At 43.9% G+C, this 26,913-nt stretch overlaps 1 protein-coding gene across 2 annotated transcripts in view; it reads right to left on the bottom strand.

The window, feature by feature from the left end:
- Positions 1–2,995: 2,995 nt before the first annotated feature.
- HEMK1 (HemK methyltransferase 1, mitochondrial release factors N(5)-glutamine) overlaps positions 2,996–26,913 on the bottom strand; it is a 47,858-nt gene continuing 23,940 nt past the window's right edge. The window contains exons 5-12 of one of the 2 annotated variants that reach the window (XR_014165611.1): positions 24,357–24,518; positions 23,772–23,836; positions 18,530–18,579; positions 16,478–16,583; positions 15,912–16,007; positions 9,410–9,523; positions 8,340–8,573; positions 2,996–3,325 (exon numbers count right to left, since the gene is read on the bottom strand). Coding sequence is in view for 1 of the 2 variants with exons in the window: in XM_081900360.1 (XP_081756486.1) it covers positions 8,519–8,573; positions 9,410–9,523; positions 15,912–16,007; positions 16,478–16,583; positions 18,530–18,579; positions 23,772–23,836; positions 24,357–24,518 (648 nt within the window). In the remaining variant the exon portion in view is untranslated. Of the gene's footprint in view, positions 3,326–8,273; positions 8,574–9,409; positions 9,524–15,911; positions 16,008–16,477; positions 16,584–18,529; positions 18,580–23,771; positions 23,837–24,356; positions 24,519–26,913 lie in introns of those variants that run through there. The other variant, XM_081900360.1, reaches the window with a different exon arrangement.

Genomic DNA, 26,913 nt, shown 5'->3' with positions numbered 1-26,913 from the left:
TATAAATTTATTAAAATAAATAGATAAATAAATAAAAATTTCTGTTACCTTGCATTCAACTGAAAGCCAGAGAGGAAGGGCTCCAAAAAGTCAAGATGAAAGCAACAGACATATTGCTACTGTTGGGGCAAACAGTTCTAGTTCCACAATTACGCATGTCTAAGAAACAAATAGAGAGGAGTATGAGGAAGGCTGCATGCCGTTCTGTACTTCTTGCAAGAATCCGCTCTCTCCAAAGCCCAGGGCTATTGGGGCCTAGCACAGTGGAGTATACTGCATACTGAATAACTGTTTAAGTTGCACATAGCAACTGCAACATTTGCAGAACACTCAGTCAGGCAGCTGACTCTTCTCTGCCAATTACAAATATATCAGGCTATGTGGACGTATAGAACAATGGATGCCAACCTTTTGGGGCCCAGGGGCACATTTGGAATTTTGAGAGAATGTCACAAAATGGCTGCCATGAACTGGACATAAAACTGGGATTTCTGGTAGGCCTATATAACAAAGCATAAACTGATTGTTTGACCTGAGAGAGGAGGGTTCAGATCCACACTTAATCATGACGTTCATTGGGTGTTTTGGTGCCAGTCATCACCTCTCAGCCTAATGTACCCCACAGGATTGAATGTGAGGGTGTAATGGGGAGGGGCATAACCATTATGCCACCTTGAGCTGCTTGGAGGGCTATTATTATTATAAATGCAAAGCAATACAATACTCAGCATCTCAGATTACACAACATTTTCTAAGTTTAAATATCATGAGTTCTTCCTAGACTCCCACTTCTTTCTCTCACACACTGCTGGGCTGGGGCTTTCTCGGTTCCTCATTTATACTTGGCTGCTGACCTTTTGCTCTCTTCAGTGATAGCCGCTGCCTTTCCTGATGCATCATCCAGTCCGTTTCACAGACATATGCTGCCACAAGGCTGTGCACAGCTAAGGGGAGGACGGAATGGGGAGGACATGGCACTCCTTTCCAGAAATATTTTCTGTTTTTAATTATTCTGCTGCCAAAACACTTTCTGTTTAATTATTGATTTGCTAAACTAGCTTTTATTTAATGATGCTCTGTGGTGGTGTGCTGTATCAGAGGAAATAGCAAACAGAATAGCTCATACTATAAAATGGTTTCGCCACAAAGTCAACACTGGCTTTGGGTAGAATGTGTGAGCGAGTGAGAGAACTGGGGTGAATATTGGGTGAACAAGTGGATCAGACGATAAAATAGGCTCTGAAAGCTTGACCAACACCCACCATCTACCCAATGTTGGTTGTAGTTGTTTGGGCTCTATTGACCATTGTAACTTAGTGATAAACACACACTTTGCATTCGTAAGGTCTTGGCTTCAGTTGGTCAGTGGGCTACACCATCATAGTCTGCAGCACATCACTGCCATCCCTGCCAGGATTCCCCCTGTTGGAAACCTTTTCAACCTGAGGACCACATGTCTTTGTAGACAAGCTTCCAGGATCCATAGGCAGTGGTAGGTGGGGCCAATGCCAAAGGGAAGTGAGGCCAAAGCCACATACAGACCCTATTCACACACCCTAATCTCTCTCTCCCCACCCTCTCTGTGGCAGCTTGTAATGTGACGGCTGAAGCAAGGATTCCCCAAAACTAAAATTAGTGTGTAGTAACATCTCTAGACAACAGGCTGGTATCAGACAGTACCTTCTATGTAACAGTTGTGAATAATAAAGACTGATGCAATGCCTTAGAGACAGACATTGCAGGTAAGCTACCACCAGCAGCTATTAATTAACTGATGGTGATGGTGGTGGTGGTGATGATGATGATGATAATAATAATAATAATAATAATAATAATAATAATAATTTATTTATTTATACCCCACCCACCTGGCTGGGTTTCCCCAGCCACTCTGGGCAGCTCCAAACAGAATATTAAAAACACAATAAAACATCAAACATTATACATTAATTTTATATACTGCCTTTCATCCAAAGATCACAGGGCAGTTCATAACATAAAAAATGAAAGCAAAATGAAAGCATATACTAAAACAAGAAAAGTAATAAACCAATACCCCCCTTCAAAGCACACACATTAAAAAGTACATAGAATGTTAACTAGCCAAAGGCCCGGTTAAAGAGAAACATTTTCATCTGACACCTAAAGTTATATGATGAAGGTGCCAGGCGAGCCTCCCTTGGGAAAGCATTCCACAAACGGGAATCCACTGCAGAAAAGGCCCGTTCTCGTGCTGCCACTCTCTGGACCTCACGTGGAGGAGGCACACGAAGAAGGGCCTCAGATAGTGATCACTGGCTCTGGGTTGGTCCATATGGGGAGAATTGTAGGTAATTGCATCCTTTCAGTGTACACAAAGCCAGTAAAGGACGCAGGTGGTGCTGTCGTCTAAACTGCTGAGCTTCTTGGGCTTGCTGATCGGAAGGTCAGTGGTTCAAATACGCGTGACGGCGTGAACTCCCATTGCTCTGTCCCAGCTCCTGCCAACCTAGCAGTTCGAAAGCATACCAGTGCAAGTAGATAAATAGGTACCACTGCGGTGGGAAGGTAAATGGCATTTCCGTGCGCTCTGGCACTCGTCACGGTCCTCCATGCACCAGTAGCGGTTTAGTCATGCTGGCCACATGACCTGGAAAACTTTCTGTGGACAAACGCCGGCTCCCTCAGCCTGAAAGCGAGATGAGCGCTGTATATGATAGCTGGCAGGGCAGACATGGATTCAAATCCTTAGTTGACCATAAAACCCACTGGATATTATCTGGTCACTCCCCAACTCTTAACCTAACTTACTTCACAGGATTGCTGCAAGAATGAAATTCCCCTAAGGAAGGAGAAGAGAGCGATTTAAGGTAGAAATATAATTTTTGTAGCCGGTGATGTATTTTATCGTGTGCAGCATAAAAAAAGCTAAAAGGCCCCTAAAGCCTGTGACACGACTGACAAGGTTTGTTGGTGCTTGTATTCCAACTGCAATGCGTGCCTTGTTTGTGGTACCTAGGTTTTTGAGCGTCTCAGAAGCCAAACGTTTCAGTTTTCGAACACCGAAAACCTGGAAGTAATTGCTTCCGTTTTCGAACGTGCCTCAGAAATCGAATGGCTTCTGCTGCGTGTTTTTCAGTTTTTCCAATTGAACTTGCAACCAGCCCTTTGTGCCTTGGTTTTCGAACAATTCAGAAGTCAAACGGTCTTCTGGAATGGATTACGTTCGAGAACAGAGGTACCACTATATTGGAAAAGGATGTAGACATTCTCAGTAATGTGTGTAGACATTCTCAGTATTGTGAGATGCAATGACTTGCATTTTCCTGCTGTGGTCTTCTCACTGCTATCAAGAGAGAGAGAGAAAATGCTTTAAAAAGTTGTGGCAAGAGGGCCACTCTAAATTCCCCTTTTGGTTTTATCTTAATGTCAAAAACAACACTGGAAGCCAACACAGGCTAAGAATATTTTGCTAAAGGTTGTGTTTTTTGCACTGGCAGGAACAAAATCTGAACAGCTGACAATGATTCATGCAGTAATTGTTAAAACTACATGTGGTTGTGTGGAGGGTTTCAGAATAAGTTTGAATCACAATTGCTCTTAGGGCAATGGAAAAGTATTTGGTCCAAATAACAGGAGAAACCAGTCTGTCCTGGACAACTTTTTGTTATGGAGCAGGAAACAATAATTTTTGTTAAAAACAGTTACCCATAGTTTACCTGTCATCAGGCCTACTTACCCATCACATGTAGCCTAAGGTAGGTAGTGAGAGTCATAACCCAACTCCCTCCTCTAAAAAAGGATAATCTAATACAAATCAGTCAACAGTTTAGTGCACCATGATACTTGACAAAGAGCAAAACTATCAACCTCAATTAAAAAACCCCAAACTGAAGTCAAGGTATTTGCTGAAGCACATCCATTCACTTCTTTGGTGGAAGTGTCAATTTCACTTCTGGGAAAGAAACTTGCCTCACATAGAATGCAGAAGGATCAGAGAAATATTTCTTGGAAAATAAAACACAGATGTCTGGTTTGCTCCCCCCCCCCCTTGGAAAAATAAACAAACAGCAGACGATCTTATGATTCACTACTTATGGCCCATTATCGCAATCACCTCAGCACTGTATGGAAAGAAAGTCTGCCCAGAAGGACTGCAGCAATTCACAGCCTATGGAAGATAGCTAAGCCCACTTGCAGGTCTGCTCATACTTAACCAGCTTTCATACATTGAACCGTGTGGAACAGGTTGCCTCTCAACTACTTTAGCATATGGCAGCTAGATGAAAAAGCTTGCCCATGTTGGCTGCCAATCCATGCCAAGCAGATGATGCATACAGGCTTCAGATTTGGCACATTTATCTTTGGAGTGGCAGAAAAAAAAGCTGAATCCTGTGCATGGTGATATGTGCCCACAACTCGGTCTCTCCCCTTATCACCAACCATTTGGTGAGGTGGCAAGGAGAAGAGACCCTTATTCAACATGTGCAGTTCATGTTGGCTACTATTACTGATCTCGTTTGTTACACTGACCATCTTCCAAGGAGCTCAAGGGAAAAGGCCCAGTATTATTCCCCTTTCACTCTCAGCAATTATGCGAGGTAGGTCAAGGTGACAAGCAGTGGACTTATTGGCTGAAGGAGGATTTGACCCTCCGGTCCAACCAAATGCTCTATCCACTCCACCAAATTGGTTGGCTATGTCTATCTGTGCCTGAAAGCTGTGCTCCCAAGACGACTTCACATATACAGAGATTTAAGACTTTTCTCTTACTCAGCCTGCAAACAGAGTTTGGTGATCCGTGTTGTGAGTCTCCACCATTTTGGGGGGAGATGGAAGGTAATGGCAAAGGCAATCACAAACATTGCACAGGCTTCAATCAGGTTGTGGTTTCAGTGTGGTGTAGTGGTTAAGAGCGGTAGTCTCGTAATCTGGGGAACCAGGTTCGCGTCTCCGCTCCTCCACATGCAGCTGCTGGGTGACCTTGGGCCAGTCACACTTCTTTAAAGTCTCTCAGCCCCACTCACCTCACAGAGTGTTTGTTGTGGGGGAGGAAGGGAAAGGAGAATGTTAGCCGCTTTGAGACTCCTGAAGGGGGGTGAAAGGCAGGATATCAAATCCAAACTACTACTACTACTACTACTCCTCCTCCTCCTCCTCCTCCTCCTCCTCCTCCTCCTCCTCCTCCTCCTCTTCTTCTTCTTCTTCTTCTTCTTCTTCTTCTTCTTCTTCTTCTTCTTCTTCTTCTTCTTCTTCTTCTTCTATTTCTAGTTTCATTTCATTTCAGAATGGATGGCTCTGTAACAGATCACAGAGCAGCCCCATCTCCACATCAGGGTCTTCCTGGAGAGGATCACCATGGGCCTGTAGTTGGAATTGCTGCGCCACCTCCTGGTACTCTGGCAAAGCCCATGTTATTTCCAGACACGTTTCCAGGAAAGCTGAAATTGTCAGATGCAGTGTGTTGTCCCCAAAGAAACCTAACCACCACCAGCCTCAGGGGGAAAAACAAAACCCAGCCCTCTGCAAATTTCATTTAAGGAAAACACTCCCACCCCCTCCTTGCTGAGGCTCCAAGGAATTGAAAACATGTGCCAACTGACTAGGAATAAGTTCTATTAAATTATGATACAATTATGTAAAATGAGGAAAGCAGTAATATTACCTGCCCGCAGCTTTATGAAGCAATTAGAAACTCTCTAGTGAACTGGTTGTCAAATTGCAGACTTTCCATGGTGGAACCTCCCCTCTTGGGAGAAGTCTTTGGCCTGGGGTGTCACTGGCCCCTTGGAGCCTGCCACGTTAATATGTTCTCAGAGGCTTCTGAGATGAAGTGTTTTGCTAAACGTGTATTAGATGCTGTGGCACACACAGTGCCGAAGAAGGCATGCTTCCTCTACCAGGACACTTTGGCAAAGAAACTCATGCAAAAGAAAATGGCAATTTTCTCCCCTCGTGTCCTAAAGAGGTCAGCACATGCCATGTGAACTTAAAGATCATTGGCTCAAAAACTGTAACACAAACTTTTATAAAAGGAGACAAAATGGGAAGGTAAGTATAGGCATATAGCAGCATGGACCAGTTGGACTTGGGTTCAGTTTCCCTCTTAGCCATGAGCTTGCTGGGCAGCCTTAGGCCAGTTTTTCTTCTGCATTGTGCCCAACTGTAAATTAGGACTAAATGGTCATCGACCTCTGAAGACTGTTGCCAGGAAAGAATAAGATTAATAATTGCAATTCAGGTTGCTTTCTCAAAATGCTTAAGAAGTTAGGAACACCGATATAATGCTGGGATAGCTCAGCCAGTACAGCAGGAGACTCTTAATCGCAGTGTTGTGTATTCAAGCCCTGCGTTGGTCAAATAATTCCTGCATTGCAGGGGGTTGGACTAGATGACCTCATGGTCCCTTCCAACTGTACAATCCTGTGCTGAGTCAGTCCAGCTGAGTACCATTTTGCACAACGCAGCCTAAAAGGCACACTGAAAAATACAGCTGTAACATGTTTAATGACTACACCAGAGTGTGAAATTATAAAGCTGATGGACAGAATAGTTAGCGTACCTCTCAACAATCCTACAGGAGCATGTCATGTTTAGTGTGTGCTCCCTAGTTGTGTGGCCTGAAAATCCTCTCTAAGAAACCTGAACAAGTGTACATATATATATATATATCGGGGTTACAGCTAATAAGGGCCTGTCCTCAAGAATATTCACTGAAATGTTGCCTCTTAGTCCACTTCAGTCATTCTAACTGTGTGAATAAGATAGGTAAGGCGGCAGGATCTACCTGCTCTTTCAAAGAGCTTATAAGATGAGTGGAAAGGAATTTCTGTCTGTGCTCAGAGGCTGCAAAAAGACTCCATACAAAAGATGTAGGGAAAACAGTAGAGTTCCTGCTTGTATACACATGGAAGCAACAGGTATCCTCTTCCTTACCAAACTTTAGCCCACAGTAGGGTGGTATAGCATAAGAGGCACTTAACCAGTCATGTGACCTTTAAAATGCACACTGGAGGGCAGTTTTTATGGATGCAAGGATGTAACCAGCATTTACTAAATCCAGAATAACCAGGATGATCTTATGACTGCCTTCCTTTAAGTTTCTGTCCAGATGTTTAGTCAAACCAGAGTAGACTGCAAAACCTAACTTTTGAGTAGAAGCCACAGGACATTTTTTTCTTTGTCCCATTTGTGCCTTCTGTTCGTATTCGGTCCGAAATCCTCTAGCTGGTTCCATTTAGGGAAGAAGCTCGACTATTGATACATGCACTTTTGTCCTTTCCTTCAGCAAATTCATCTCCTGTTTCTCCAGACATTCCTCCTGGATGAGTAATTTTCCCCTACCAAAAACCCTGGATAAACAAGTCTGGACTTGGATCTGAACTAGAGGCAGAGGTCTAAATTTGGTTCAAATTCACTAAGGTCAAAATCTCGTAAGTTAACATGCCAGCTCATTTTGGGCTGGGTCAGACATTTTGCTGCAAACCCAAATGTTCTGCCCTGGCGTCTGGAACCTGGGGGCAAGCACACTTCTTGCATCACACACAGCATAATGTTTGCCTGCCAAGTAACTGCTTTGGTTGTCTTGCCCTGCATGGTTGGGCTTGCCCTGTACTTATATATTTCTGGTAGACTCCAGATTAAAAGATCAAGAGGAACAGGAGCAAGTTTTCACCCAGTCTTCATAAGCAACCTGGGTGCTTCACTCCCCAAAGATACAGTGATGGGCAACCAACCTGGATGTCTTAAAATGGGATTTCCACAAATTCATGGAGGATAAGGAGGTTAGAAGGGTATGTTCTGCATCTGCTGTTGCAGGTAGTATGCCTCTGCACACTAGTTGCTGGGAATTCCAAGTGGGGAGAGCCCTGTTTCACTCATGCCCTGCTTGCGAGTTTCCCATAGGCATCAAGCTGGCCACCTTGAGAACAGGGGGCTGGACTAGATGGGCCTTTGACTTGGCCCAGCAAGGTTCTTCTTACATTCATTGGAAGGTTCAATCAATTTAAGGTCTTCACATATGAAAACTTGCCCCCTTGACTTTTGTTAATGCAAAGTTGAACTATCTATCATATTCTACCAATATAAACTTCTATTCGTTTTTGTGAGGCTTATGCAAGCACAGTGTGGGCTTTACTTCCAATGATCTGCTTAACCATATTTGGAAAGTGGAACTATTCCACTTGTTGAAAACCAATTGCTGGCAAAAATCATGGCAGAAAGAAAGAGAGAGAAAATGCATCTAGGTTGGATGCAGAGCACACACCTCTCATGTGAGAACAGCAACAACCATGTGAAAGTTTGACAGTTTAAAACTTTATTTACATAACATCTATCACACAACAGGGCCTGCTGATCACCTGAATGAAGTGTCCACCAGCATGGAGTGTTCCTACTGGCTGTTTGAGAATATAGCGTCATAGTTCACTGCTACAGGTTCCAAACTCCCATCCCTATTGCAGCACTGAGGTCTAACAGAAGGATTCTTTTCTGTGTTGACTAACACTAAAGGCAGCTGTGCTGGGATGACAGAACTCATTCAGTATATTCTGTTGTTTTCTCCCCCATGTTTCTGGATATGCAGGAACCTTGGCCTATATAGGAAGACAACAAAACACAGCATTGACCCCCATGGAGAGACCACAAGGGCTACAATGAAGAAGAAAATATCCCATGGGAAAACCTCTTTTCCCATGAATCCACTTCATCAGATACAGGAAGTGTTTAAAGCACATTCATGATATGCCTGAGTTATTTTGGCGGAGAGCTGGAGGTGACAAGTGGTGTTCACCTTCAGTTACTTATGCATGATGCCCAAAATGCATTAGGACAGAAAGAGAATAGAGGTTTTTTTCCATGTGATTAATGGAATTCCAAACTGTTATTTCTTTTTCGAAGGCCGTCCTGCCATGGCATGCATGCCACGGAAGGAGAAAAACATGTGGCTCAAACTTTTGTAGCAGAATACGCATCAGCTGGAGCAGGGGTCAGCAACCTTTTTCAGCCGTGGGCCGGTCCACTGTCCCTCAGACCATGTGGTGGGCCAGACTATATTTTTTGGGGGGAGAACAAATTCCTATGCCCCACAAATATCCCAGAGATGCATTTTAAATAAAAGGACACATTCTACTCATGTAAAAACACCAGGCAGGCCCCACAAATAACCCAGAGATGCATTTCAAATGAAAGGACACATTTTACTCATGTAAAAACACGCTGATTCCCGGACCGTCCACTGGCCGGATTGAGAGGGCAATTGGGCCGCATCCGGACCCCGGGTCTTAGGTTGCCTACCCCTGAGCTGGAGCATCTTTCCACTGAGACTCAAAGCATTCCAAGCAGGGGGCAACACTTGCCAGTGCTCATTACGCTTCTGTGAAACTACTCTAGTAGACAGTAGAACAAGAATGAATGTAAAACAGGCTCTTACTTTCCACAAAAGTCGTTATGGGTGGCAGACACAAAGAGAAGCAAGTCGGGGTGACTGCACAGCCAGTTCTCCACCATCTCTGGATGCCTGGGGTCAACTTCTAGAAACACACTCCTGAAAGCAGAGAAGCAAGAGAATGAGCCAACTTGATCAAAACTTCCTAACAGACAAGGCACTTCACATGATCAAATTGGCATGTTGAGAATGTGGGTTTAGTGGATCTGCACAGCGTTTAAGCACACACTGAAGTGATTTGTGCAATTGCTCAAATACACTGAGCTTCCAAATGTTTTTGGCAGATTTGAGGCTCCAAGTTGAGCATGGATTAAATTAAGAGCTGGGTGAATCGTGATGCAATCACATGCCCAGTTCAATTAGGTCATGATAGTTGGGAGCCTCAAGCTACCATACGGTGGTTCATGATGCAGGCTCCTCATCTGAATACTCACTTCTTATTTCTGCATGCCTGTTTCTAACCTGACAGCATATAATTCAATAGTGATTGAGAAAAAACGCTATGACTCCTTTAAACTGAAGCAATCAATGGTGTTGAAGGAATGGTGGCGCAAGCAGTATCAGATGGATTCTTTTGGTGGAGCAGGGGGTAAAAACCTGTTACTTGAGACCAGAAAATAGAATTCTATGAACCTAAGAACTGCTGGTGCTGAATCTGACCAATGGTATATTAAGTTGAACACACCATCTCCAAACAGGGGCCAAGATCAAGCAAAGCAAGATTGAGAAAGACACTGTCTGCTTTTGCCCTAAGCACTTAAAACTATATTCAGCAGCTATGGCTGATATTCAGTACTTTTGGGTGAGTGTGTAACACTCCGTGCTAGCCTGAAGCACATTCTTTTTTCCACACAAAAAAGCGCTGCCGATAGCCATTGGTGGACCTGCCTGACCTCCCCCAAGTTGGAGGCTATCAGAATCTCTGGTTGCAATTAATCCTCTACGGCAGGCACGTCCAACCTCAAGTTGCCTGCAATCTACCAACAAGTATCAAAAACTGGCAGTGATCTACCACCCTCCGTAGTCATTTCAGTTTATTAAACAAACAAACAAATTTTATTTCACAGATACAGTAGTTATGTTTGGATATCATTATGACAGATCCAAATAGTTACTAGATGGAAAAGTAACTAAACAAGTGAGAAAAGTCAAACTATATTTTTATATTAGTTCACATGGATCTAATGAGTCAGCTTCTCTCCCTCCCTCCCTCTCCCTCTCTCCCTCTCTCTCTCTCTCTCTCTCTCTCTCTCTCTCCTGTCAAAGGGAGTCTTGCAGCTGATGGGGATACCAAAAAAAGGGGAGATTGCAGAATGCACAAAAAAGTATACATTTCCTACAAAAGAGACACAAAACTTTTGATTCCTGAGTATGCTAAAGCTATCCAATATTAGAAGCGCTGGGGAAGGCAGCTGTCTTTTTTTTATATAATAAAAAAAACAGGTTTTTATGGGCATTTTCTTTCTACACATTGCTTCCCTCCTTCTTCGTATTCTTGCTTGGAGATCCACATCTGCTGGAAGGTCCCCAAAGAAGCCAAAATGGATCCACCAAGTGCCTTGTGCCTCCCTCTGTCTCCACTCGCCCTCGTGCTGCTCAGTGTTGCATCGCTGTGGAGACTGGCAGTGGCAGCGGCTGCTGCTGCATCTGAGGTTGCAGAGAAAGGCCCCACGACTGACCAGAGACAACCCGGCAGTCGACCGCGGGCTCGCGATTGACGTGTTGTACATGGCTGCTCTACGGTATGCATATGGTGAAAAAGTATTTTCTTTCATCAGTCCTGAGCCTACTGCCACTCATTGTCATGGAATCATCTGAGTTCTAGTATTATGAAAGAATCCTGGGGGCATCATTCATACATGCCTAACAATCATAATCCCCTCCTTATCTGCCAAATCAGTTATTTGTTCATGCTGAGCATTAAGCATTAATCTGTCCTTGAGTGCAACAAGGGCTTGAACACACAGTATTTTATCTGTGTATTATTGCATTTATTGCGTCCTTCTGCTGTTGTTAATTAGCAGTTGTGGTTGGGAAGGCATTCAGGATTGGGACCGCAGTGGAATGGAAGAGGGTTTTTTGTTTTCAAGAAACAAACAAACCAAGAGAGAATTTCTCCAAGAAAAAACAAGCGCTTCGGGGAAATAATAGGATTTTCCTCAGGACAGTGAAAGGACAAAGCACTTCAAACCTTTCCTCTTGCGCCAAGGGTCCAGATTCGCATTCCACCTCTGCTGTGGTTGCTGTTTAACAAGAACTAACCCAGATACATGAAATGCAGGGCTGAAGTTAACATATCATGTAGTTTGGTTCCCAGAGGACATTTTCTATTCAGAGATTCAGGATTCCACACCTGTCACCAGAACTAATTATTTTCTGCTACTGGACTAGGAATCTTACAATCTAAGTTTCTAGTGCACCCTGATAGACATCTTAATGACTATACACAAACCCATCCCTAATGATTCTCAGCTTGAACACAGCCAATGGCAGTTTTGCAGGCTAAATAATAAACTGATGGCGAATGAGCCAAGCCTAGGCAGTGAGTTCTTTCAGATCTTTCCCACACGGAACATTCCCTCTGAATCAACCAGGCCCAGTTACACACACAAAATGGGCATGCGTGACCTTCAAAATGTTTTTCCTTCAATTCCTCCTCCACCTTTTTTGAGGGGGGAGTTAATAAATAACTAAAATAAAGCAAAAACTCCACAGATTCTAGGAAACACTGGTTATGCTTTGAGGTTAACAATGAAAAATGATATTATAAACCCTGGAGTATGAGATGGCAAGATTTGCGTTCCAACTTTGCAGGAGGGATTTCAAGTTGCTTTTCTTTGGCTGTTAAATCATCAGTGCCTTTTTAAAACCCACAAGAATGTAGCAGTATTCATGCTACCAGCTTTCACTTTCTCATGCTCCGGGAAAAACACTGCCATCCCAGCTCTCTCCCTCCCCATCCCAAGAAACTGCTTGAAAATATTTAGCCACCTTCCAATTATTCATCTAAGCTTAACAAACTTTGTTTATTATTAAACAAAATAAAAATACTAAGTTCTAAAAGACTTTAAACACTTTTCTCTCTTTTTGGTTAGTGCTTTATTGAAGTCTGCTGGTTGAAGAATTCTCTATGCCCAGAGATGATCAACTTCTTCAATACAGTCACTGCCACCATTACATCACTGCTAACCCTCCCCTTCGGTTAGAGTAAAAGGTAAAGGGACCCCTGACCATTAGGTCCAGTCGTGACCGACTCTGGGGTTGCGGCGCTCATCTCGCTTTACTGGCTGAGGGAGCCGGCGTACGGCTTCCGGGTCATGTGACTAGCATGACTAAGTTGCTTCTGGCAAACCAGAGCAGTGCACGGAAACGTCGTTTACCTTCCTGCCGGAGCGGTACCTATTTATCTACTTGCATTTTGACGTGCTTTCAAATTGCTAGGTTGGCAGGAACAGGGACCAAGCAATGGGAGCTCACCCCATCGCAGGGATTTGAACTGCTGACCTTCTGATAGGCAAGTTAACCCACAGCGCCACCCGCATCCCTTCGGTTAGAGTACTCTGAGCCAATAAAGCAGCCTTTCCCTTAAGCTCGGACAGGGACAGCAGGGAAGGAGGTGCCAGAACAAAGTTGACTTTGATCAGGACAATGTAGTACCCAGTTTCCCCAAAGTACAGTATATTCATCAGGAACAGCAAACACATACTAGACACAGCATGCAAAAATTAAATTAATTTAAAATGCGTAAAATAAAATGAAAACCCTTCCTAACACAACAATAAAGTGTTTGTTACATGACAATCCAATGAGACCTAGTTACTGTAATAGTGATGAGAAGGACGGTAGCTCAGAGCAACTGCTTTGCATTCAGACGACCCCAACTTCAATCCCCAGAATTGACAATTTCGACTGAAACCCCAGAGAACTTTTGCCAGTCAGTGTAGAAAACACTGAGCTAGACGGATCAGCTGACTGACTCAGCATAAGGCAGCTTTCTATGTATGTTCCTATTGTGTAAAATTGGTATTTAAATAGTTCCCAACTTCTTGTTTCAGTGCTATGTGGTCAAGGATTATTTCCCCCTTTTTTGCTTTTGTACTGAGTTTTCCTCTCTTGGCACCATTCTTCATCTAGTGCTGGGACTGGAAGGCCAGGGCATGGCCCAGCTCAGAAGGGACATGACTCTCAGGAACCCTGCACTGAGAAGCACAGCCTAGGTGCTGTGCACCTGGGAGCTGCATGAGATTTCTAAGCTACCCCTCCACTTTCCAGCACTAAAGGGCAAGATAGCACAGGGAAGTGATGCAGAGGCCTCTGGGGTATTACTTCCTATAGTGCTGCGAAGGCAAAGGGCTGGCTGGCTGAGAAATGCTTCCTCGCCCACCACTGCTGGTCCATGTGGCACTGCCTGACGACACTTTTGACCTGTAAGGTGCCAGGAGTTAAGTAAAGGAAGATTGGACCCTGCCACTAAGGGCTTTAGGCTAGTTAAGGGGGCACACACAGTTTCCCTCTCCCAGCAGGAAAACAGCCAGGGGAGCTGGCACTGCTGCCCACCTCCCAGCATTTGTCTGAGCCAAGTGCGTCACACTTACATAATGGTAGGGACAGCCCTGGCATTGCTGCTGTTTACCGCAGATCAGATCTCTACATGTATTGTTCAAATTGCTTCCACTGGTGGCTGTTCCACTAACCATCCTTTGTACAGTGGTACCTCAGGTTAAGAACTTAACTCGTTCTGGAGGTCTGTTCTTAACCTAAAACTGTTCTTAACCTGAGGTACCACTTTAGCTAATGGGGCCTCCTGCTGCCGCCGCGTGATTTCTGTTCTCATCCTGAAGCAAAGTTCTTAACCTGAGGTACTTTTTATGGGTTAGCGGAGTCTGTAGCCTGAAGCGTCTGCAACCTGAAGCGTCTGTAACCCGAGGTACCACTGTAGTAGCTGTGCTCCACTGAGAGAGCACAGAGCTGACCGCCATACCCCAATTCTCCCTGATCTGGTACACTAAAAGTAACTGGAGGCACTGAGAGAACTCTCAGCCTCCAGAGAGGTGTCCAGGTTTTCCACAACCACTACCCAGAAATATTATCTGACATTTTCAATTATTTGTGATTTGTGGGGTTTTATTCAAGTGTTTTGAAATCCACTGAAACATCGTAGTTGCGAAAGGAAGCTGTGGGTTGTTTCCTAGGATTGAGTTCAAACTGGACTTGTAATAATCTGGCTAATGAAGCAAACATTAAAAAGATCTTTCTCACACTTGTTTATTACACGTACTGTGGTTTCTCTCCTCCCAATCTATCTTAATGGAGATCTTGGCCAGCAAAGCTACGTTTTCTGCTTGATGGGTGTGTTCTTAAAACTACAGAGCCACAAATTGGAACATCTCAGCCACAGCAGGGTATTTTGAGATGCAGCTGGCTGCTGGCCTTTAAGTTCCCAAATGAACTTCCCCAAATCATCACAATATAGTATCTTAGGATCACTTCCCAAGTGCCACCTAATATAACTTCTTCAGCTCCAGTGATTCCTTCAACTATTTTTTAAATTATCTTTTTGTAACTCCTTCTCTCTCTCTCCATACCAGCTCAGGCGCCAAATAATAGATATAAGGTGCCGATATCTTTATGGTTTGTTGAAAAAAAACCAACGAATTAATGACATAGGTAGGGTGGTCGAATGGTTAGGCGGGGGGCTGTAGACCCCCATATGGGGGTTTAATTCCTCCTCCTATCAGTAAAAGGGAGTCCCGTGGTGTTTCCACACCAAAATGCAAATTTGGAGGTGTACTTTACAGGTGCTGGGCTAGGGCTTGCATTGAGTGGTGGTGCCCCTGTTTCACTCCTGCTGGCCTCTACCACCCACTGTCTGTGGAGTGAATGCTGGGCCTAGCTCCCCCTCTCACCTCTCACAGGGCATGCAAAAGCGCTCCTGACAAGATCTGCACTGGTGGCAACATAAGAAACCCCACTTTCTAGGTGCAGGGATGAGCCAGCCTAGCTGCTGTCATGGGATGACACCAGGCCTGATCTGGACCTGACTGCTGCTCCCGCTCCAGGCTGACATAGCAGTCTGTCTGCCTCCCCTCTCTTCTGCCCTGGTCACTGTGTGCAACAGGGCAGTGGATGTTGTACTTGTGCCATGCCATAAATGTTTTTTTTTTTTTTTAAATGCTCTCTAACTTGGTGACTTTCAGACTTGGTGGCTATATTGATTTTTAAGCAAGGGGAATAGTAACAAGGGAGGAATTCTCACCTCAGTTGTGGAGTTTTTCTCAATCCCCAATCTCTGTACCTGAGACAGAAAAGGAAGAGAACTGGGAAAGACAGAAATGGCTCTCATTTGCACACTCCTGTCATTCTCTTTCTCCAAATTATTTTAGCTGTGGTGGCAGATGGTGTCCCTCAGGAAGTCTTATTCCCGGTTCCCTGCAACAAAGCTCCCTTATTGTCGGAAAAGAAGCAGCCAGAATTAGCCAGAACTTACCTGCCATCCTTGAGGACGTATGAAGCCAATTTCAGAATCTGTTTTATTACACTCATCCCATCCTTTCCTCCATCCAGTGCACCAAGATCCTCATATCTAGAAACCAAAGACAAGGTCTAAAAACCAAAGCATTACCTAGCTTTACACACAGCAGCAAAACAAATAAGGCCACCTGAAATATATGTTTGCTACTGACAGGCAGTGGCAGCTCTCCAAGGTTTCATTCAGGCAATATTTTTTTCTGGCCCTACCTGGAGTTGTCAGGGATTGATTCTGGAACCTCCTGCATGCAAATCACGTTCTATCACTCAGCTATGGCCCATTCTTTCAAGGGAAATGGAAAAGGTCATGACACCTCAGAACCATGCCAGGGAGATGGGGAAGGGGGTCCAGCAGCTGCTACTATCTCTTCAAAATATGGCGAGAGCCCCTTTGAACTCAAAGATCTCCCCACATCATACTTAGACTGGCCTTTAGAATGCTAGCAGTCCTCACCAAAGCCAAAAGAGACGGGGAGGGGTGCAGAAATGTAGTGAGGAACAAAGAGGGAAGAGGTTTCTGGCTACCTGAGGATTTCTGCTGCCAACTGAGTCATGTCTTCATGGAAGATGTATGGTGGATTACTGATTATAATATCTATCAATCCCCAGGTCAGTAGGCATTCCCAAGAACCTATATTGAAGAAAGGATAAAAACAAACGTTAGGTTGACAGAAATGATAAATATCACCAAAATTAATGCTACTGAATATTTTTGATGCAACCAATGTATACATATTGTCAGAAGAATTGATCTTATATACGATCTTAGCAACACAAATTGCAGCCAAAAAACTTGCACTGGACGCTTGGCACTGCTCACTCTGAAATATAGCAATAATGGAGAAAATCACATATAATTTGAGGTTTCAGCAAGGACTAGAACTCCCAGACACTTTTTATATGGTTTGGCATTCCTTTATGACATATATAGCAGAACCATCATTTTCAAGACAAGCCTGGCAAATCTGGAACTAGAGTTGACAGTCCTAACTTGGGCTCTGTTGTTTTTAAATCCTGTGCAACTACTCATTCTATGTGCCTATTTTATAATTTTGTTTTTCACCATTTAACTTTTGTCTGCTCTTATAATCGTACATTATAGAACGAAATAAAAATTATAAAAAGCTTTACCAAAAAACAAAAGCAAAGCAAAACAAACTTTAGTTATAATAACAGGCTCAAAGGTAACTTGCGTAATTGTATTTGTATAACTAGCAGGTTGGTCTGGATCACATGCGTAATCCAGCCTTCATAAACCATGGTTCATAAATCAAGGGTGTCAAGCACTCCTTCCTCACTCCTCCCCTCCTCTGACAAAGAAAAGATGAAGGAGAAGTACTTGGTCCAGAGACTAAACAGCAGCTTATAAGGCCTACACTGATCATCTAAATGACACCATGGTCCCCCTGCCCAATAAAAAAATAAATCAGAAAACCCTTCCAAACTTATAAACTGCAAAACAATGCTTAAGGGAACTGTATACTGTTAAAACAGTGGTGTGAAAAGCAGCAGTAGCGCTCTCCCAATAAGTGTGTCCTGCTTGTCAGACTGGGCAAGATGGTGGCAAGTTTGGGGGAAGCTACAGGTGGGTGGAAGCCCTGCAGAGGCCTCTACCACCAACTTGGAACTCCCTGGCCTCACTGCCTTGCCCCTCTATTCCTGTCCACTGGGAGGGCACTGCTGCCTCTCTGCTCCCCGCATGGGCTGCTGCTGCACAGTTGTACCTGGCCGCATTATAAAGAACAACATATGAAGCTGTGGCAATTTTGGAATAAATAATACCTGAAGGGAGCTAAAGCAGCACAGGTTTCATAGCACTATATTGGGTGCTGAAACATGCCAATGGTTATATAATGGCAGCCTTATAACACAAAGTGTTTCCCAGCATTATGAATGCCAATGCCCTATAGTTCTCAAATGCCAAATTCTGGTTATTTTTATGTCTATTCACATCCTGCCTTTTTCCCTGACAGGGACTCGTACCTGTTAAGTTTTAAAAATCTGGCAAAATGGCCACTTCAGAATTTTGTGAAGACATTTAAAGTGACATATTTGAAAAAGGGACTTTTTCTTCAGGGGAGGAAAAAGGTTACTGAAGTGCAGCCAGGTTTGCTTACCTCAGCATTCAAATTGTTTACAAAAATCAGCAAGCCACTGCTTTGCTAGTAATGTGCTGCCATATAAGGCCACAGCTCAACACATTTAACTCATTCTTCAACTGAAAATAGTAATATACAGTACAGGGCTACTTTTTTTTACAAAAGCTCATGACACATTAAAAAAAAAAGTAATATATCAATAAAATAACTGAAAACAGAGAACACTAAAAGGAATAATAAGCAGAATACAAAATATGACGGATGTAACTAGGCAAGTTATTGATGCATTTTGGGTACCGCATACTGATACAATGTTGAATGTACAGAAATCCCGATTGGCAACTGTATTCTGCAGGTCACTGCACGGTGCTTCCGACATGTGAGAATTAGCACTCTTGCATTTTAATAGACAATGGCTCTTGTCTTTGCCCTTCCCCTGGTACCATTTAACATGAGCAACTGCATATATGAAACTTACTTGAAGACACATCATGGTGAAGGATCTTTACCCTGTCCTGCAGACGTAACCTTTTAGAGAGGAGATCATACATGAGATACAGATCATCTTTTAATGTAACAATTGAAATTGGCATTAAAACCCATCACATCCAATCTAATGAAGAAAACCATTGCAACAATCAACAGTACAGTTTTTCAGTCTGAAAACTGTTAAGTAATTCTTATGGTTCTCTTTGGCACAAGCTCAAAAGAAAAAAAGAGAGATATGTTATTAGTGTAACCATCAATTATGCAAAACTTTGATTAAGCAAGGAATTTTGCACTCCTCACTGCAGTCCTCCTCTGTAGGAAGTCATTAGAAAACTAAAGACTATCAGTCTCCGTGGCCGGCAGTTACCTTCTTCCTCCCCATCTCCTTTCCAACATCATAATATACCGCTAAATCACCAAGTTTAGCTGGCGGTATATTATGATGTTAGAAAGCAGAAATTGCCTCGCCCTGGCTGCTGCTGTGATATGTTCAACACCTCCATGTGTCTGCAATATTGCTATAGTGGGATTTGTATATATTTATATATTGTTTAGGGACGCGGGTGGCGCTGTGGGTAAAACCTCAGCACCTAGGGCTTGCCGATTGCATGGTCGGCGGTTTGAATCCCCGTGGCGGGGTGAGCTCCCGTCGTTCGGTCCCAGCTCCTGCCCACCTAGCAGTTCGAAAGCACTCCTAAGTGCTAGTAGATAAATAGGTACCGCTTTCTAGCGGGAAGGTAAACAGCGTTTCCGTGTGCTGCGCTGGTGCCGGCTCGCCAGAGCAGCTTCGTCACGCTGGCCACGTGACCCGGAAGTGTCTCCGAACAGCGCTGGCCCCCAGCCTCTTAAGTGAGATGGGCGCACAACCCTAGAGTCGGACACGACTGGCCCGTATGGGCAGGGGTACCTTTACCTTTACCTTATATATTGTTTATAGTGGGGCATAGCAGCGGTTGTGGAGAAGGTGGGCATGGGTTGAGGAAATGGCCTCACAGGCCAAATTAGGACCCCTGCCAGCCAAATTTAGCCACAGAAAGGTTTCCCCACCTCTCATTGCCCATCATTGAAGATGGGCAAAACAGAAATGTGATTGAACAAAAGGAAATTTTGCAGCTATATAACATTCTGCAGAATAGTTATTACGTAAGTGGAAGCTAAGAGAACAGTTGCTTGACAAGTCCTTACGTGGGCAAGCAACAACAGTCAGTGGTGGAAATTAGGAACTGAAAGAAAGGGATGCCAAGTCCCATGGCTCTGGCCAAGTTTCTCAGTACAGGGATCATAAGCACATGGCAAATCCTGACTAGGAATAAAGGGCCCCCTAAAAAGAAAAGAAAATCCACCAGTCTGCAGTCACATGCCTTTGGGAGATATGGGCGTGGGACTCATTAGCAGAGAATGGGTCTTACCCAAGATTTGCCCACAGGAGAGCACTAACATTATAACATGCCGCTTAAAAGGTGTAGCAAGCCCACAACTGGCTTAGATGGGAAGATAACATGGCTTAATATGGTGGCCTTGTGGAAAACCGCTGCAGGGGGACAGGCCTTGACAGCCTCTGAAGATTAAAATGTAAAAATGAAAAGGTGAATTTGCAAAGCTCCATGTTTGCTTCCTACTCGCATCTCCTTATCAGATTCTCCAGCACTAGCAGATCGGGAGATAATTCACCTGACATAACATCTAGAAGTCTGAAAATCCTCTTTCACCAGCAGCCTGTCAGAAAAAAGCCACGTGTGGGAAACAGGTGGCTCTGCTCTGCTACAGGCAGCTCGTATCTACTCTGTGGGCTAATTTAGACCCACAAGATTCAGTGGTGGTGTTCATTTTCTCATGGTCATTATCCTGAGACAACGAAATGTGTATACAAACTAAGGACACGTGCTTTAGCCACCTCAACTTATACTGCAGATCACCATTCCTCCCCAAAGTGTAAACAGAGTAAACAGAGAACCAGGATGGGTGACTCTTTTTCAACTCATTTCTGGGTTGGCCTGATTTACCAATACAATGAACAAAAATGACTCAGAATCTGAAAACACCATTCCAAGACTATGCAAACAAATCTGTAGTCCTTTAGGACTCATTTACTCCACCAAATATTACTAATAGTCTTGGTTAGCAAAACTATTTGCAGAGGGCTTATCTTTTCCAGGAATAGAGGGATAATCTACATTAGGATAAGCGAGTCCCTTCTGATAATTAGCTCATCAACAGGCTGCAGTCCTCTCTATTACTGCAAGTGCTCCTGGATGACACTGATTATTTGAATCCACTTCAGTCTTGGTTTAGGCCTGGTTTCAGGACTGAATCAGTCTTGGTCACCCTGATGGATGACCTGTATCGGGAAAGTGGGAGGGGAAGTGCAACCTTGTTAGTCTTACTTGATCACTCAGCAGCCTTTGATATCATTGAATATGGTCTCTTCCTAGATCAACTGTGTGGGATGCCGTTTGGAGGCACTGGACTACAGTGGTTCTGTTCCTACCTGCCCAGTGACCTGTCTAATTGTCCTCTTCAAACACGCAAGTAGGGAAGCGATGGAGCAGAACCCTCCACTTGCCCCATCTGGGGCAGATGAGAGCCCAAAAACATCTGGAATGTCATTGGCTCCCTACCACTGCTCTAGGAAATTGTGCAGACTGGGTCAGAGATAGAGGGCAAGTGAATAGATGGTGGTGAGGAGCTGGCAGGCCCACAAGACTTACAAATTGCACCAATAGCTGTGACATGCCTAGCTAGGCATATTCAATGTCAAGGATGAGAGAGAAGGCTGTCTCCATTACTGAAGCAGAGGGGCTGTCCTCTTCTCCAACCACTCACCCCTGATCTGATCCCTTGAATTTTCTTTTGTGAGGACTTGCAAATAATAGCCAAAGTGGCAAGGGCACCTTTTCAGAGGGCAAAAATGCTTGTGACTAGCTCAGCAATAATTGGAGCAAATGTGGTGGCCTAAAAGAGGCCCAGCAGTCTAACTCAGAATATCAGAGATTCCACCTGCAAGCTGCAATTTTCATGATCTTAAACTAAACAAATGCAACTGTGTCCTGCTTACATGTTAGTTGGTTCAACTTTCCCCCAATTCTGCTACCATTCTGAATGGATTCCTCCCCCCCACCAGCACAGCAGAAAAGTAGTCATGCTTGTTAATCAGAAATTCACAGGTATCAGAATACTCCTCCTGTGAGATAGCTCTACTGTGTTGCACCCATTGTTATCTACTGATATTACAACACAATCTCTGAATTACTGTGTAAACATCCCAGATGGGTCTGGATGCTACAGGAAGGGGAATAAAGTAAAGTTTCTAGCTGTCAGAAGAGACCAAAGCCATAATTAAGAAAGGGTAATGCTTATGAAATAAAAGGAAGGCATATGTTTATTGATGATAAACATATTCACTCTGGTGATATGTAGTAATTAATGTAACTTGATCATGATGATAGAGCGAGCCCATGTTTTATATTGTAAAGCTTGTTTATATTTAAAAACCTGGGTAAAATTAAACAATGTATTAATAAGAATAAGAATTTGTATACTGCTCTTCATCCGAAGAGCACATGGTTGTTCACAACATAAAAATACAAAATGAGAACACAAAATACATAAATAAAACAAAAACAAACCAATAACCCACCTCCCACAATCAGATTTGTAGAATGATGATCAGCCAAAGGCCTGGTTATAGAGAAATGTTTTTGCCTGGCACCTAAAGATATGTAATGAAGGTACCAGGTGAGCCTCCCAGGGGAGAGCATTCCACAGAAGGGGAGCCACTGCAGAAAAGGCCTGGACCTCTCATGGAGAAGACACACAAAGAAGGACCTTAAGGACGCCTCTCCCTGTATAAACCATGACAGATTCTGCGTCCATCATATGAGGCCCTTTTTCATGCACTAATTTCCCCCTTTGCAGAGGGGGAAAGGTGCTGAAAGCCTAAATCTCAACAGAAAGTAATCTGACCGTGACAAGGGGCTGATGTCAATATCATTCACTTTCAGATCACCCTTTTTCTGCTCAGTTGAGAGAATAAGGTCCAGAGTGTGGCTTGCCTTATGTGTTGGTCCGATGACATGTTGGGACAGTTCCATGATAATCATGGCAGCAATGATGTCCTGAGCCAGTTGCCTTGGCACCAGAGGTCTCGGGAGTCCTCAACAATGCCTCCAAGACCAGTTCTGTCAGCTCAGGCAAGGAAACACCTGGGCAATGGTGGTAAACTAGTAGAATCTCTAATCTGTCCTGACTGCCCAATGCCAGGAACTCAATTCTAGTTCCCCCAAACTGGACAGAGAGCCTGGAGAGAGATGGGATCTCTATAGATGACAGCAACTTGCCCTCCCTGTCCCTCAAGTCTGCCCTGATGCTTGAGTCACCAGGTGGGCACAGTTGGGTGGGACCAACTCCATCCTGCTCACCTACCCAGGTCTCAGTGATACAGACCAGATCAGCCTCCTCATCCATGATCAGACCATGGATGAGAGGGGTCTTACTCAGAGCACCCCTGGCATTCATCAGCAGCAGCCACAGAGTCAAGGGCTGAAGGATAGGACAACCGCAACCTGCCAGGTTGGAGGAGGGGCTGGCACATGGTACAGCCACTAACTGCCTGTGGCATTTGCCCTTTACCTGGCCTGCCCTCCTACCCTGAATCACTGTGATTGGGGTCGCCCCTGTTATTCCCAGCTCTTCTCTTCCTAGGCATGTCTTACTCCCTTATTTTAAAAGCAACGAAACCCCCAAATTTAAAAGTCAAAAAGCAGTTAAAAACAATTTAAAACACTGTAAACAATTGGGGCAACACCAACAGCAACAAAATCCACTAAGCTATACCCCGACCCAAGAGTCTGTTCAGCTGCCTCAGCTTTTGTAGCTGGAGTCAGTCAGCGGGCAGGTTCTCACAGCCAAGATCTTAATCTTGTCTTAGTTTTTTAAAAAAATCTGATCGAGTTTCTCCGTAATTATGGGTTGGTTGTATGATAGTTGATTTAGTAATGCTTTCTAATATACAAGTGCAATAGCGCTTGGAGAGTTACGGTAGAGTTGTTTACGCTGCATCCCACGGTTTTAAATCCTGACCATTAAAAATGTTTGTTTATACAACCCAGATGCTTTGTTTAAACTGCCTGAAAATTAGGAACAGAGTACCAGTAAACTGACCAAGTGTCAGACATATTGGTAAAGAAATAGAAAATGTTGGCTATTAGTATATATAGGGTACATGCTCTTACCTTGCTGCATTTTCCTTGGCGAGATTCACAGCAGCTTGTGATTTATCTGTGGCAATGACTCTGCTCTAAGAAAGAAAGGGAACAAGCACAACAGAAGCAAACATGAAATAATTTCTTGGGCACAGCTGGTAAAAAAAATCCCCTTTGGAGCATCTGAGATGAGCAAGGCCAGTATAATGCTTTGGAACCAAGCTCTTTCTAAGCCCCCATCTGCACTATATATTCAAAGCAGTTTCATACTACTTTTATATGGCTTCTCCCAAAGAATCCTGGGAAGTGTAGTTTGTTAGGCATGCTGAAAGCTGGTAGGAAATCCCCTATTCCCCTCACAGAGCTACAATTCCAAGAGTTGCCTGTGAAGAGGGAATGATTGTTAAACCACCCTGGGAATTCCTGAGCCATGCCAGGTACGAGACTGCTGGTGCAAAAAATAAATAAATGAATATGATGTTTGTTCTTGACTTTTAGACCTCAGGTGGCAAACTTTTGGAAGCAGTGGCTCGTCTTTCCATCCCTTGTTTCCTAGTGAAGCAGGACGGGGGCAGGTCTCTCAACATTATTGTCATAAATGAAAATTTCACTCACACGAGGCAGCTTCTTCAGGAGACTCAGAGCAATCGCCCCTGAGCCACAGCCAACCTCCAGGATCACAAGCCCACTGTTCTCTGGAGATAGCTGGGGATGCTTGCAGTTTGCTGAGGTCAATCGCTTCCTGCATTCTTCATCCACAATAAGGGAGACCAGTTCCTAGCGGGTAAGAAGCAGATTCTGTGATGAGTCCACAGAAGTCTGACCCTAATTTCTCAGTTTACTGTCCGAATGCAGAGCTTTCTGTATGATACTGTAGAATTAGCTGGTGTGTTGAGGCATTTGCTGAACACAATATATTATATTATAGAGCCAAGTGCTGTAAAAAGGGCCCTCATTTATTTCTTTAAAAAGGATGCCTAGGAACCCTTAATAACATTAGCACAATAGTTTTGTATGCAGTGAAAACCTGTACAAAACCCCTTCATCATGCAGAAACAAAGCCTGTAAGAACAACGCAAATGCTCCAAAGTGCAAAGGCAAAAAAATGATAGGGCTTGAATAATGTTGAGTTATTGTTAGTATTTTTGTTGTGTTCATTAATGCCTGCGTTAGTGTGGAATGGAGACTTTTCAGAAGGGCAGCTTTCTTCACCTGAGTGGCTTTAGACCAAAAAGTTTTCCCCAGGAGAGACGCCTGTTTGCCTATTACACCTGTGTATTTGCATACCTCCTCCTCTGGAAATTGAGCAACCAGAAAGTGGGTCATGATAGTACATCTGAGGCTACAGAAGCCTAGAAGGAATCCCATCTGTCTCTTCCAGTTTTCTCCCACGTGTTTGCAGCATGGCTGGTTGCTGTGGGAACTATTAGGATGTTGAAAACTGGTAATGAAATGTAGAAATTGGGGCAGAGGAGTCCTTCAGGGTTTGCTGCAAAACATTTACCCGTGGGGAGTGGGTGACTAGAGATATTCACACTGACATGGGGAAAAGGGAGGGATGATGCTCAGCATAGGACTCTTAGCCTGCAGATTGCTCAATTCTATGAATGCTCTAGGACTATAGCTCCCATGAGCCCCACCTTGTCCAAAACATCTGGAGGGCACCTGGTTGGTGAAGGCCGTTTTAGGAGGCCCTCAATGCCTGAGGCCATGTTCATATGCATTCCAGAATTAAATTACTTTGCCTAATCTAAAAGTGAGAATAATGGATTACAAAGCAAGGGGAGAGGGGGACAGATGACAGTATGCAACAAGAAACTCATCCTGGGCTACATTCTCACAAATGCAAAGCTGTAGTGATGAAAAGAAAAGGATTAGTATTTTTGGTGTAGGAGAGTTTCCACCTTTTTCCCCCTTCATAAGCAGCCTATGCTCACGCACAGAATATTCTTAGAGCTCCCACAAGAAGGCTGGAGATTACACAGAAAGTCAGGAAACACAGGTCTCTAGTACTCTCTACTTTCATTTGCTTTGCTCTCTCTTTTTCAACTAAGAGATGGGAATTGTGCTGCCGGCAGTGGTCATAAAAGGGGCACTTCCACGGATTTGCAGGTGAAGTTTGTACCCATACTTAGAAAGCTTTGTCAGCAAAAGCACCCTTGAACGCGCTGGGTTTCTGGTACTTTACAGCAATGTGTGTTGTACATACAAAGGCCTCAGCACTTCAGGAAAAATCTCAAGCACCAGGATGGAATGCTGAGACGTATAACATGAGCATACAATACAGGAGCTTATATTCACGGTGGTGTTTATATAACAGTTGCATAAGGAAGGGCCCTGCTTCTGCCCTTTTACTTGTTAGCTTACCGCCTTAAGGATCAAAATTCCATATAAACAGAGGCAGATCCATGCAAACCTGGATCTGTGCCCAGTAAAAAAGGAGCACAGGGGGAAAGAAGCCTGCTAGATCTTCCACACTAGCGCTACCCATGTCTTAAACCTCCCATAGTTTGTCCTCCTAGAGGCTTTCCTCATCAGTTGGCTCTTTGGTTGGCTTATATGTGCTTGACATAGAGCCAGGCCTGCCATCACCACACCTAGTTTCATCCTTAACCAATGGATGCCATTAATTTATGGGTATATAAGAGAATGGGTTTAACTGGATTACCCATTCAGCATGCAGGGTATGTTGATTCACATTGCGCTGAATTTAGTGGGACTTCCAACTAGGTAAATGCAGTCAGGACTCTAGAACTTGTGGACATCCAATGAAGCTGAACGTCAGAGGAATTCAGGACATATCAAAGAAACTACTTCTTCGCATGGCACATTGTTAAACTATGGAATTCACTCCCATAGGAGGCAGTGATGGCTTTGAAATTCATGGGGCACAAGGCTATCAACAGCTACCAGCCACAATGACTATGTCCTACCTTTGCTCTTAGAGCCAATGGGCCTCTGAATATCAGTTGCTGACACACACACACACACACACAACATCTTGAATTTGAACCACTACATCTATGCACCCTGGCATATTAGTAATTCTGAATTATTATTTCTTCTAGGATAAGCTAAATCTTGCTGCATCGTTATCTCAGAAACTGGTAACTCTCACTATCTCCATTAAAGGCTCCCCTCCCATATATATATATATTTTAAGCAGACTGCA

Source organism: Podarcis melisellensis (assembly GCF_964234715.1).
Source record: "Podarcis melisellensis genome assembly, chromosome: 2".
Classification (NCBI taxonomy): Eukaryota; Metazoa; Chordata; class Lepidosauria; order Squamata; family Lacertidae; genus Podarcis; species Podarcis melisellensis.
Note: the sequence above shows the minus strand (reverse complement) of the source record. Positions and strands in the feature narration are given on the sequence as shown.